Genomic DNA, 12,711 nt, shown 5'->3' on the forward strand with positions numbered 1-12,711 from the left:
ACCATACCTCATCACAATCCATGATTTAACCTGGTTGTTGAGTCGATTAAGGTCAGATCCGACAAAGGCATCGATGTAAAAACACCCACTGCAGATGAGAAGCAGGTACGTGAATAAACAGCTCCGAGGCGAGAAAGTGCATGACTTGCAAACTGAGCCTGTTGGGGTGTAGCCTACTCCGCAATTGATGACAGACATGGCTACGTTCGTCTATTGGTTGAGCTTCCCTAGCGTCAGCTGGAGCTCGACGAAATGTTTACAAGGCGACAACGTCCATACGAACTCAAGTTGTTTCTGCCTCATGAGCAGACTCGTGGAAGGCTGTGGATTATCAGCATCATGTCTCGATATTGAACCGAGAAAAGCTGACAAGAGGAGTATAAGTGCAGGCTGCAAGCAGGGAAGATAGCGGCCAGCCAGCAGGCACGCCAAGACAGCCATATTATCTTCGTGCTCCGTCACGTATATCACATCATCGAGCATGGCCCGTGCAAGGTTGCGAACATATTGCTTGAACAAGCTGAATGTCTTCGTCTAAACTGAGGAGTCGTGTGCCGGGCAGGTTATGAAACAAATCTCGTGTAACGGACATCAGTTAGCAGCTTGTGGACACGGTCACGAAGTTAATAGCGGTAGCAGAAAAAACTACACGTGCCGTAATATGTGTATCAGGCTTGATTCAGAAGTAATATTACGAAGAGGCTGCCTAGAAATTTGAGTACTTGCCTACATTCTTATACACTGGAGCCAGAACACTTGCAAAGGAAGCGAAACTCTCGCTCGCGAGTGAACCGGTATGACTGATTGATTGAATTTTCGACTCAACAGTCTGTCTTGGCTCCTTACCTAGCGGCCACGTCAACTTCTTGCATTTGAAGTTGATTACAGATGCGGTCGAGGATGTCGAGTGCGTTGTGACACCGAGCAAGAACCCAGCTGGCACAAAGATCCTGGAAATATTGTGTGCTGGCGCAGTGGTGTTCGCCCTAAAACTTGCAGTCAGCCTAATAGTACGCAGATACCAATGAGGACCGGAGTAATCCTCACCAAAGAGCAGTCAGACCGTCCGCTAGGAACCACAATTAAAATATTATTCGCTGTACCAAAGAGCGATTGTATCGCTGATGTATGCAGCAACCGGCACAAGGCCAGGTATTGCACTAGGAGTATCTATTCCATCACAGTTCATGCGAGAACCAGCAAGAGGACACTGGAAGGGTCAGCCGCAGTATATGCTATGTAAAATGAACAAAGAATGCGAAACTTACCCTGGGAGCAAAGGATGCAGACGTAGAAGCATATGTGGAGGCGGATTTGGGCAAGCCAAGCCCATAGATACTCAATATCAGGATACGTTTTCCTATTTCATTGAATCCCTAGTAGCATTGAGTACATCGAAACAATCGGTAATTGCGCTATCAACAGCAGAGGTCGGATATATCGCCCTAATGTCTGTAGCAAGGGAGGAGCAGTACTAGTGGTATACCTTCAGTCACTCGTATATATATGAAACAATTATATGAACGAGAGGACTCACCTCCACTGCGACAATCAAATTCCACGCTCGAACGGAACACATCAATATCCACTTTCAATTCATCTGATCAGTAATCGTAGAGGGAACCATTCATTCATCCACAATACATACTTTCAGATGAGAACTTGCAGATGCCTTCATCAAAGCATTTCAGTTGCAAAACTAAGGGAAGGAAGGGACTCAAAACCGTGACGGTAGTGAACGCACAAGTCCAAGCGCCGACTAACGCCTCAATAAAATCTGGTCTTGGTGTGCCTGCCAAGTCTTCGAAACTCGAATGGACCGATAATGACATTAGCACAATCCTGGTTGATGACCTCACCCTCATACCAGCGTCTATACCGTGCCGAATAGCCAACAGCCTTCCACAACGATATGGAAATACACGTGTAGCATGACCTGAACCCTCGCAGGCGAACTCTATCCACAGTGTTCATATCCTTAACCCCCTTCTTCCCTTTCTCATTCCGTCCCCTACTCAGCCCATCCTCGATTCTCTTCAAATCGCACCATCATGTTTGGTAGCTCAAAACACCGATACATCAGACTTGAAGGCAAGTTTCACCATATCACCCTTGTATTTCTTCCATGCTCTATTTATAGTCATAAGCGGAAAGAATATTCAAGTCCCCTCCTGGCGTGTTCCCGCTGGCATTTACATTTCTGTCAAAGTCGACTCGAGGAGGTACTGGAAATCGGTCACCAGTGTCTTATCATCTGATCAATCTGTAACGTGGGGGAATACTGTAACTCTGTAAAAGTTCCTGTAGACTTTCTGACGCAATGCGAGAACTCATCTTTGGTTTATAGATCGTCGCATACCTCACCTTCGTTGTCAGTGGAGATCAGGGCGTCCTTTGAGCTTGGTCGAATCCTAGGCGGTGGAGAGGTCATCGGGGAACTTGAAGTGCCGTGGGATGAGCTACTCAATCATGGAGATGAACCATTCGGTGAGTGATTCACTTTTCATTCATGCACATATGCTAACACATCGTAGAAGTAACCTTCCCACGCGTGCGTGGTGTCCGCCCTTCCCTCACGCTAAAGGCTGTCGTTGTACACGCTTGCGATGATCAGGACGGCGCACTGTTTGATGTGAGTGACCATGGACTCCGTCCTGTTAGCTTTTTTTTTTCTGACAGAATGCCAACTGTAGTCCCTCATAGACTGCAAGATTGTTCGACACACAGACGCGGGCCACGCACAATTCGCTAAATACGTGATGAGCAAGACGGTCTCTCACCTGAACAATGCTGTAATGCATTTTCAGTTTGTTCTGGACAAGTGTCCGGTCAGCCATCCAGACCACGCAACAGCTCTCACCGACCTCGCTTGGGCCCGCCTTATAGGCTGCATCCGAGATGTTCTTCAAGAAATCGATACCACCACTTCCCTCTTCCGCGACGCCCTTGCATTGCGTCCGCAGCCCCATCCCGATCATCCCTTATCTCTATATAATCTCACCCTAGCGCTGACTTGGCGCCACAAGAAGAAAAGTACTGTTGCCGACATCCGCGAATTAGCCCAACTCTATCATGAGCTACTGCCTCTCTGTCCAGAGGGCACCTACCTTCGTAGCATCGTGGCAGGGGAAGATGGTGTCGATTATGTGATCGATGAATGCAACGATCTTCCACCAGACGCATCTGATGAAGTCATCCACCTTCGAAGAGTCGTCCTCGAGCTCTGTCCTCTGGGCCATCGCCTTCGTCTCAGAGCCCTCAACGAGCTTGCACGAGCAGTTGAAGCACGCTTTGATCAACACGGCAGCATCGATGATCTTGACACGAGCATACAGCTTGGTCGTGAAGCCGTGTCTCTGTGTTCCGAGGAACACGATGCCAACCTTTACAATTTGGCTTGCTCCCTCCAGTCGCGCTTCCGCCACCAAGGTAACCCTAATGACCTTGACGAGGCCATCTCTCTGCTTGAAGAAGCGCTGCGCCTGTGCCCTGTTGGGAACGAATATCGAGATAACCCATTAGACAGCCTAGGGGGCGTCCTCCTCCAACGTTTTAAGAAACGCGGCGACATTGATGACATGAATCGAGCTATTATTCTCCGTCGTGAGGCACTGACATTGTGCCCACCTGGGCATCCAGATCATGACACCATGCTTCACAACCTTGCCAACGCGCTCAAAACCAGATATGATGAATTGCATGTTAGCGAGGATCTTGATGAGGCCATTGACCTTCATCGCGAATCCCTTCGGTCAAGGCCGCTTGACCATCCATTCCGCCATAAAAATCTTTACAGTTTGAGCTTGGCGCTCAGCTCTCATTTCACACAATCTCAGAAGAATGAAGATATCGAGGAGGCCATCACTCTTTGCCAAGAATCGTTGGCGACTCTGTCTTCAATGCACCCGGACAGGTGTTCGAGCTACATGTGCATGCAGGAGGCCTATTTGTCTCGTTATGAGATTCTCCACGACGCTGCTGATTTGTCGCTCGCTATAGAAACTTTCAGACTCGCTTCAAGGCACCCTACTCAAGGGTTCCCAATTCGCATCCTTGGGGCATATAAGTGGACCGTCGCAGCGGAGAAGCATGGTCATGCTTCCGCGCTGGAAGCCTACATGACATTTTTGGAGCTTCTTGATGCCCACTTGGCGACGCGATCATCCACCATCTCACGGCGGGAAGCTGCTGCCGCCTTCCATTATGCCAGATCACTGCCTGTCGATGCAGCATCGTATGCCACCCGCAGTGGCAACCTTCAACACGCAGTAGAACTTGTGGAGCAGGGCCGTGGCCAGCAATGGTCGCTGGCATCTCGACTCAGGACCCCAGTTGAAGACCTCCAGTCAGCAAATCCGACATTGGCGCAAAATTATTTGGAGCTGAGCAAACTTATTTCCGATGCCGCTCAGAGTTCTGCAACCATCTCCGATCGCGACAGAGCTGCTGTTGATCGGGCAGCAATAGAATATAGGAAACTTACAAGGCAATGGGAAGCCGCTGTGGCAAAGATACGCGATCTTCCGGCGTTCTCGCGATTCTTGCTTCCACCTTCATACAAAGACCTCCAAGAGGCAGCGCGCCAGGGCCCGGTCATCGTCCTCATTGCCAGTGAATGCTCCTGCAGCGCCATCATTGTCCCGACCTCAGGAGACCCCCATCACGTTCCCTTTCCGTCTATTAGTCTCGCAGATCTGACAAAACTCAAGGATCGCTTCACCAGGGCAATAAGAGACGCATGTAGGATGGACCCAGCCGAGCCGAGGAAGGATCTGATAGCGCTCTTGCGGACCATATGGGACAACATCATGCTACCCATCGTCGATGTACTCGAGCACGTCCTGAAACTAAAGCCCCGCTCTCGAATCTGGCTATGTCCAACTGCGGCTTTCACGTCCATTCCTCTCCATGCAGCTCACCCCTTCAAGACAAAGGCAGATTGTTCTAAGGAGCCATGCCTGGAGGATCTCTATATCTGCTCTTACACGCCGACACTGGCAGCTCTGGTGAGATCCAGACAGTTGATGAAGAAACATATCCCTCCGTCCTTCGTGGCGATCGGACAAGGTCAACCGGGTGCAGGGAAGGGAAAGGCACTGCTGGCCGTCGACAGTGAGCTCGTCCTTGTCCATAAGCTCGTTCCTGCGACAGCCAACCGCACCACTATCTCTGGCGACGCAGCTACACGAGCAGGTGCACTCGAAGCTTTGCAACAAAACAACTGGGTGCACCTCGCTTGTCATGGCAAGCAGGATCCTAAGCAGCCTTACCATTCGCATTTCGTCATGAGAGACGAGGATCTGACGCTGCTCGATATCATGGAGAGAAATATTCCACACGCTGAGTTCGCGTTCTTATCAGCGTGTCATACTGCCGTCGGGGATGAGGAGACGCCCGACGAAGTGATTCACCTCGCAGCTGGTCTCCAGTTTTCGGGGTTTAAGAGCGTGATTGGCACGCTGTGGCAGGTGGACGACGCTGTCGCAAAACACGTCGTCAAAGCCTTCTACACGAGTATGTTTGGCCATGTGAAGAACGGTGGTGTGATGGACTGTACGAAGGCGGCCTGGGCACTGAATCGTGCTACGCACGCCGTGAAGAAGACAGTGCCGCTCGAGCAGAGGATGGTTTTTATTCATATTGGTGTGTAGTTCTACATCGTATTGCTGTCGTCTGGTAGATATTCGCATATTGTTCATCTGTGATCCTCTTTCATTATGTTGTACTCATGACCTTGATATCTTACGCTCTAGCTCTCTGATTTTCGTATACTCTGTTGTATCTTTGTCGACTGGAACGTTTACTGAAGTTCTTGTGTGGTCAACTCATTTGTAACTTCGTTCTTTGCCTGAGGACCTAGTAGCTGTAAGTAGGAGCCGACTCACGCCTTCCAGTCATAGGAATCCTTCAAGTTTAAAGTGTCCAAGCCTCAGGCCTTCTGCGCTGTACAACCTCGACGAATCACCGCCGATGACAATCAATGCCGAGTCACGGAAGCAAGGTTAAGTCAACAGCAAAGGCAGAATGCTTAACGTCTTGTAGATTACACACATACGTATGTTCGCTGTATAATCGAACAAGACCTCAAGATATATCTAATGTTCTAAAATTTGACTTAGATCTTCTCCACCTTCACCCCGGCCTCTACACAGTACCCTGACTTTGCGCTTAGTGCTAGTAGTGTCTCGAGCATTCCCTTGCTTCGGGTTCTGCGATTGCGTGGGTGAGGGATCCAGTTTCGCACTCTCCTCGTCCCGGTGTTTCATGTTTCCTCCTTGCTTTAGGTGTCCACTGAAGAATTCCTGTTCGCCCGCGACGTCGAGCAATCCAATCTAGGTCTGAGCATACAATAGCGCAGATATGATATGGTCTCTTCCCATAGACTCGTAACCCACGAGCCTACTCTTCCCTAGTATCAGGCGCCGTCGTTTTCGAACGTCGAGGCCGGCATTGATGTTTTAGCCTAAAATTGGCGCGGAGTCATCCTGATTCAAACTTTATCCATGACCTGGCAAGTGAACCCTGATAGTGATCGCCATCGAGGTATACTTACACTGGAGCCAGAACACCCGTCAGGCAGACCATGCCAGACTACTTTGCAATGAAAATATCGCTCGCGAGCGAATTGGTATGACCGGATACCGATCAGATTTTCGACTCAACAGTCTTTGGCGCGATAGCAGTCTGTCTTGGCTCGTCACCGAGCGGCCACATCGACTTGTTGCTCTGGGAGGTGATTCCAGACACGGTTGAGGATTTCGAGGGCATTTTGAGAGAATGGTTGACTACGTCGAGCACGAGAAACCAGCTGGCACAGATATTTATACTGACAATATTTTGTGTACTGGCGCTCGTCATAAAGTTGTTGAGGGTACGGATTGGACCAAGCATGTACAAATATGAATTACAATTTGATTTTGCGTTAATCCAGGTACATTAATATTATTTTTTGATTAATGTGCCTGAGCATCATGATACACTCCCCCGTGGGGTCGCTGAACGTTCAAGACCTGAGACCTTGGATGATACTTCGAACCTAGCATTTGGAAAACTGACGTCGTGGATGTGCTTGACGTCTCAGCCTAAGTTTGGTGCTCAATACATGTTAAGATGTCGATGTCATCGAAGTGGTATTAGTAACGACACTCTCGGATGTCGTGGTCGCTTTCAGCGCTTCGCGCAAACTTACCCATCACCTGTCTGATAGCGATTACCATCGAAGATTCCCACTGTATAGTTCCCTTGACGAAGCTTAATACTCACGGACTATTAGAAGAACTGCGTCCGCGTCTATTCCTGAGACCATGCCACTTTGTGATTGACCTTTCACAGCTTAGAATTAGCGACGAAGAGTCATATCAATTTGTTATCTAACATGTGTAAGGACGGAACATCTGTTTCCGCGGAAACAATTTGCGTGACTCCCATGTGCATGATGCTAGTATGATCAACCCGGAAACAAAGCTGGCACTGCCAAATAGTTGTATTTCGCTCCACTCTACAGCTGAACAGGTAGAATCTAATACAAACAAAATAACATATCAATACTGGGGATGTAGTTGAGATTGAGAACTGAAGGAAAGAAAGAGCGATTGACTGAGGACTAACAGCTCAGTACTTATACATTGGAAGGGCCTATGACGAGAGCGGGGAGGCGAATAAACGAGTACGTGGTTTGTTGGGTCCAGAAGAGCGCGAGAGCACCGTAGTATGCACCGAAGGAAGCGATGACACCAAGGGCACCACCCGCAGTTGCCAAGTGTGGGTTGCCTGCATATTGGCTGTCAGATAGAACATGATACTAGAAGGGTGAAAACGCACCGGTAAAGGCATTTAGGGAAAGACAAGTGAGCGCGCAAACGGTAAATGCGAGTGTTATAACGATAGGGAAAGTTGTACGGATCGCGCCAAGGCTGTAAGATTATTAGGGATGTGTCAACATAGTATACTTGCTCAGACTCACAGGAAGAGGAACGTGATCAAGTCCCAGATGGCGAGGTAGATCCCGATGGCGTTGTAAAACTCCTGTCCGAGAACACCGTCAACGGTGTATGCGGCCCTGAAATGTATGTGAGGGAGGACATGCATCAATACTTGAAGACAACATACGCAAGGCCTAGTTGAGGCAGGTAGATAGCACCAAAAGAAAAATTGAAACCTCCGTAGGTGCCGAAGACTGTTGCCGTGAACGTGTTACTGTGGAAAAGTCTCAGAAGTAGCTCTCCATACAGAGGTCAGAACCATACCCAAGGAACATCTCCCACATGCCCACAATTGTTTGAGAGATACCACCGAAGCTGAAGATGACTAGGTTACATTCAGGATCATTTGCGAATAATGACAAAAACCAACAAGGTGGCGAAAACCATAACCAGGTTGGGTTGACCAACATCCTTGGAGGCAAGCGTCAATATTGACGAGCACAGCAAGACGGTCCCGTAAGCTAGCATGCCCAAGGGTACCTGAAAACCAATTACATCCTGTCGACATACTAGTAGCAAAACATGAAAAACGTACAGGGTTACCATACGTCCTCTGGAAGGGCTGCATCTGTGCTGCAGGGGGTGCTTGGGCGTCCATGTTGACAGTCTGGACGTAGTAGTTGTCCCTTGGGCCCTCTTTTTCAGTTATAGAGTTTGAAGACATGACTGTATGACCGATGTCGACTTGTGGTGCTATAATGCTTTAGAGAGCGGGGGCAAGGTCAGTTTAGCACATCTACTTCAGTCCTTTATACTACTAGTAGAGATGGCATATCTCCATAATGCCATTCACTGGAACGCGGTGGCAATTGTGCGCATGCACTCCACTGCAGTGAATAGTGTGATTTAGATCTAATTTGAGTGAGGGAGCAAACTCTGTCAATATAGAGTTCGAGGACCGATGAGCTTCCAGGAACTGTTCACTTCTCACTCACTATCCGATTAATCCCGATTATCTCGAGCAAAGCTCCGCGAGGAAGAGTCTAAACTGGAAAAAAATCGCGAGACATGATATCGGGTTTTTTTCTTTGTTTTTAGTTTTACAATTTGTCCCTTATTGCAGCCTGTGCAGGCCTGGGCTATGGCATCTCTATCCAAGTCAGATCGTCCTTGTTATTTTGATTGAAGAAACGACAATCTTCCTTCCCAGGCCGTTGATCTGCCTAAGGGTGACTACAATGTACATGTTAGTCGCGAGTGGGTGATCTGCATAAAACAATCAGCCTGAAGCATTCAGGACTTTGTTGGGGAAAGATCATGATTGCGTTTCTGCAGTTGTACAGATGGTAAAAAGTCAAGAAGTGATCGACATTTGTCGCATAGACCTTTGCGGCATCCCACGAGTCGACTCAACCTTGTTCCCAAAAAGGAGGTACGTGCACGAGATTTAAAAACAATATTAATATTAATTCATATTGCTGGTAACCTTTAGCGACATTTATGAAGGTCAGCGGCAGTAGTCAACTCTCTCGTCCGCTTAACTGTCGCGCCACAAGGCAGCGATACTGGTACTGATGCCCCGTATTATCGAGAGCTGCTCAGCGGCCCTGATTGACTGTGAGTATTTGAAGTTTGGTGTTTTATCTCGGTTGTCTTGGGGAAAGGCGTGGGGATTCACACACCCACCCACACCCACATATTGTCTCAAAATATACAAACTCTCCACTAACTTGAAGCTTGGCAAGTAGCAAGAGGCATCCAAAAACCAAAGGTACGGAATTCTGCTCGACATAAGATGACTACGCAAACCCACTAATCCACGCTACTGGTGTCGCGTGTTCTTTTATCTTATCGCCACATGGCTAGTCGGTTGCGTTGGACCATCCCATTCATCAATCAATGGATTTGATCAAATTTTCATTCCAGTCTATCACACGTGGCTGACGGTAACCGAAATTTGGATGTTCTGAGTAGACGCTCGAAGGACCAGATTGCCGGTCGAATTTGTAACAGCAGCAGTGTGCGTTTACCGGCAATGTTTACAAGTCGGGTACCTCGAACTCATACTAATTTGGGATGCAGAATGCATATGATTGCGAACACAAACATAGTTCTCCTTTGTCCGCCATTTTACAGCGACCATTCGATGGACAGCAAATATGAATAGAGCATCACTTGGAGGACCAAAGCCAATGCCGACGAGTCCGCCATTGCATGCGGACGACTAGAAATATCCATGTGCGCACTTGGCCCGCTCAAATGCTTCAATCGACGCAAGAGGCAACATTTCCCCTTCGTTCAAGGTCCCAAGACATTATTTTTGGTCCAGGAATATTGGCGGCATCTCAGACATGCACTCTTTGCGAGCGAAAAAGCCGCTTTTCGCGCCTGCCCCCAGACGCACAGCATCGTAAGATCCCATTTCGGCTCGGAAACGGCCGAAAAGGGCTCCATGGTGAGTCTTGCTAAAGATTCGAGGTCTGAAGCTTCCTACCCCCACTAGCCTCCCCAACCATAAAGAAAACTACCCCGCCGCGGGTCATGGTCACTTGGCGCAGGTGGCCGGTCGTCATTTCGCAGTTTCAGTCGTGCAACAGGTCCTGTAATCCCCCTAAGTATATAGGCTCGGTAGTATTATACTAAACAGAACGAGCAGGCCGGTGCGGTCGGGTGACTGCAGCGGGCATTAGGAACGTGGTATGCCTCGCGAAATTCTTCTTGGCGCTTTGGCTTGATTTCGCTTATCCAAGCCAGTCGCTAATACTACAGACTTTTCTATACGCTTAGTGATTTAGTAAGTCTTGGACATTGACTCATGAGGCTGAGTACTGGGTATGGTATCGACATGAGATCAAAAAATTGAATAGATGCTACTTCACTCAGACACTACACATAATGGATACCAAACTTTTGTGACTTGACTGCAGATATCTACTTAGACTCAAGCATTCAGATATTTTCGAGTGTTGATTCCAAGTAACACTCGCGGTAGCGGTATACAAATATAGAAGTTCTCTGCATCGAGTTACGTACATTGTACAACCTAAGTAGCAGGAATATCACACGTTGAATTCAACTTCCGAGACTCCGTGTCTATACACAACTTGAACTTGGTAAGTTGGGGTTCTCTAAGACTCCAATTATACCAAGCGATCTCTTCAACAATGGCCTCAGTTCTCCGGTTGTACAAGTCGGTGGCTTCAAATTCCCCATCCTTAGTTTTGTTTTGCTCAAGTATCTCAGTGCGGCTCTCATCCGAAGACCCATGTTCGCACAGTCCGCCACTGCTGCCTTTTTATTTGGCGCAGGTGATGTGATCGCTCAGCAAGTCATCGAACGCCAGGGGAAGAATCATGATGTGAGTATTGATAGTCCACTATGGAAGGAACTGGTTTTGATCATATCTGCGCAGTTCATGCGCACTGCACGCCTCACTTTTTATGGAGGTAACATGATTCGATTGTAAGCGGCCTTGGCCTGATTCATGTTCTAATTTTATCAGGAGCGTTCTTTGGGCCGGCCTTGACAAAATGGTATCAACTTCTGAACCGCATCAAGTTCTCTAGTCCTACCAAGGCTGTGATATATCGTGTATGGGGTATACTGTCTTCTGGAGTTTCATGAGGGAATGATCGCCTTTTTGCAGGTCTGGCTGGACCAGGCGATTCTGACCCCTGGTTCGTTGACTACACGTGGATCTACTGTCTTTCTTACCCTTTACTTTCTTCTAGTGGCTGTTGGATTCTTTTTTGGCACGATGAGTATCATGGAGGGAAAGGGTATCTCTGGTGCACAGGAACGCATCAGTACTGTGAGTTAATTTCCCTTTGTAATGTGCAGCTACCTTACATGTGGCATTCCTCCCAGGCGTATACCCCAACATTAATTCGTAACTGGTGAGATTCGCGTTGTTGCCTAAGTATCGTGCACTCAAATAGATCTAGGGGCGTCTTCATACCCACCCAAATCATCAACTTTGCTATTGTACCGCATCACCTCCGCTTTGTTGTCGTGAGCGTTGTCAGCTTGTTTTGGAGTAAGTTTGAGTTTGTTGAAAGCCATTCTTTCTTGATCATCGCCTTTTAGACACGTACCTCAGCGCTGTCAATGCCAGTTCGCAGCACCAAGAAGCAGTCGAATCAGACAAAGTCAATGAGAAGTAGCATAATCGTAATTCGTGGTGCGCCTCCCACCAGCATGTGTATAGCGATTAGATCATCAGCACTGTCATCACACGTAGAGATTTTTTGTTCATTGCTGAAGAATTCAGGGTGCATACTGAAGGCCAAGGTGGGTAAACATAGTCGTGAATTACTCAAGCATCGGCACTGCGCGATATAACTTCCGGGATGCGCCATGTTCAAATTTGGACATTTCAGACACAGCGCGAGCAATCCTAAGATCCGCACCTATCTGCACTCTTCCAGTATTATGATCTATCATCAACCGATGTTCCTAGCACGTTTGACTGGTGCAGCTGGCAATATGTGCCTGCCTTTGGCAGACGGAACCTCAACCTGATGAAAATGCTATCTACGACAACGCCCTAAGGCCCTACCCATGTTAAACACCCAAATGGAGGCAAACACGAGTACCCACTCCAACGTTATCCGGTCTCTAAACTGCTTCCGCTCCGCCGAAAGTCACTTGAACTCTGGAATCAAAAGACTTTTCTGCACAAATAGTACTGTGAACAACGATCTATCTTCTAGGAATTTGGATGCCAGAACCAAGTGCCAACCCACAGTGGGATTAACGATGACGACTTGCGCTTCTGCTCTGAGGAACC

The 12,711-nt window shown here is 48.1% G+C and overlaps 3 protein-coding genes across 3 annotated transcripts; 2 read left to right on the top strand and 1 right to left on the bottom strand.

The window, feature by feature from the left end:
* Positions 1 to 2,285: 2,285 nt before the first annotated feature.
* EDB93DRAFT_693410 (CHAT domain-containing protein) lies at positions 2,286 to 5,871 on the top strand. The gene is made up of 5 exons (XM_041457118.1): positions 2,286 to 2,291; positions 2,348 to 2,487; positions 2,535 to 2,632; positions 2,704 to 5,643; positions 5,754 to 5,871. Exons 4-5 carry the CDS (start codon positions 2,760 to 2,762, stop codon positions 5,759 to 5,761), a joined length of 2,892 nt encoding a protein of 963 aa, XP_041305113.1. The 5' UTR covers positions 2,286 to 2,291; positions 2,348 to 2,487; positions 2,535 to 2,632; positions 2,704 to 2,759; the 3' UTR covers positions 5,762 to 5,871.
* A 1,516-nt stretch (positions 5,872 to 7,387) lies between these two features.
* Positions 7,388 to 8,937, bottom strand: EDB93DRAFT_693447 (GPR1/FUN34/yaaH family-domain-containing protein). The gene is made up of 8 exons (XM_041457119.1): positions 8,918 to 8,937; positions 8,518 to 8,858; positions 8,353 to 8,462; positions 8,247 to 8,297; positions 8,110 to 8,196; positions 7,964 to 8,059; positions 7,822 to 7,913; positions 7,388 to 7,770 (listed from the first exon to the last, which is right to left on the bottom strand). Exons 2-8 carry the CDS (start codon positions 8,644 to 8,646, stop codon positions 7,619 to 7,621), a joined length of 717 nt encoding a protein of 238 aa, XP_041305114.1. The 5' UTR covers positions 8,647 to 8,858; positions 8,918 to 8,937; the 3' UTR covers positions 7,388 to 7,618.
* Positions 8,938 to 10,992: 2,055 nt separating this feature from the next.
* Positions 10,993 to 12,328, top strand: EDB93DRAFT_693496 (uncharacterized protein). Its single transcript, XM_041457120.1, has 10 exons — positions 10,993 to 11,112; positions 11,166 to 11,280; positions 11,335 to 11,368; positions 11,425 to 11,513; positions 11,569 to 11,599; positions 11,654 to 11,733; positions 11,790 to 11,818; positions 11,867 to 11,958; positions 12,009 to 12,212; positions 12,302 to 12,328. Exons 1-9 carry the CDS (start codon positions 11,087 to 11,089, stop codon positions 12,083 to 12,085), a joined length of 573 nt encoding a protein of 190 aa, XP_041305115.1. The 5' UTR covers positions 10,993 to 11,086; the 3' UTR covers positions 12,086 to 12,212; positions 12,302 to 12,328.
* Positions 12,329 to 12,711: the final 383 nt, after the last annotated feature.

This window comes from Suillus bovinus (assembly GCF_016758785.1).
Source record: "Suillus bovinus strain UH-Sbo-P2 chromosome Unknown EDB93scaffold_52, whole genome shotgun sequence".
Lineage (NCBI taxonomy): Eukaryota > Fungi > Basidiomycota > Agaricomycetes > Boletales > Suillaceae > Suillus > Suillus bovinus.

Coding starts and splice junctions, on each gene's coding strand:
- EDB93DRAFT_693410 (XM_041457118.1), top strand. CDS start 2,760: ATGAGCAAGACGGTCTCTCACCTGAACAATGCTGTAATGCATTTTCAG.
- EDB93DRAFT_693447 (XM_041457119.1), bottom strand. CDS start 8,646: ATGTCTTCAAACTCTATAACTGAAAAAGAGGGCCCAAGGGACAACTAC. Junction 8,298..8,352: donor GTTATGGTTTTCGCCACCTT/GTTGGTTTTTGT, acceptor AGTCATCTTCAG/CTTCGGTGGTATCTCTCAAA. Junction 8,060..8,109: donor CTGCCTCAACTAGGCCTTGC/GTATGTTGTCTT, acceptor CATACATTTCAG/GGCCGCATACACCGTTGACG.
- EDB93DRAFT_693496 (XM_041457120.1), top strand. CDS start 11,087: ATGGCCTCAGTTCTCCGGTTGTACAA. Junction 11,369..11,424: donor ACGCCTCACTTTTTATGGAG/GTAACATGATTC, acceptor TAATTTTATCAG/GAGCGTTCTTTGGGCCGGCC. Junction 11,734..11,789: donor CACAGGAACGCATCAGTACT/GTGAGTTAATTT, acceptor CATTCCTCCCAG/GCGTATACCCCAACATTAAT.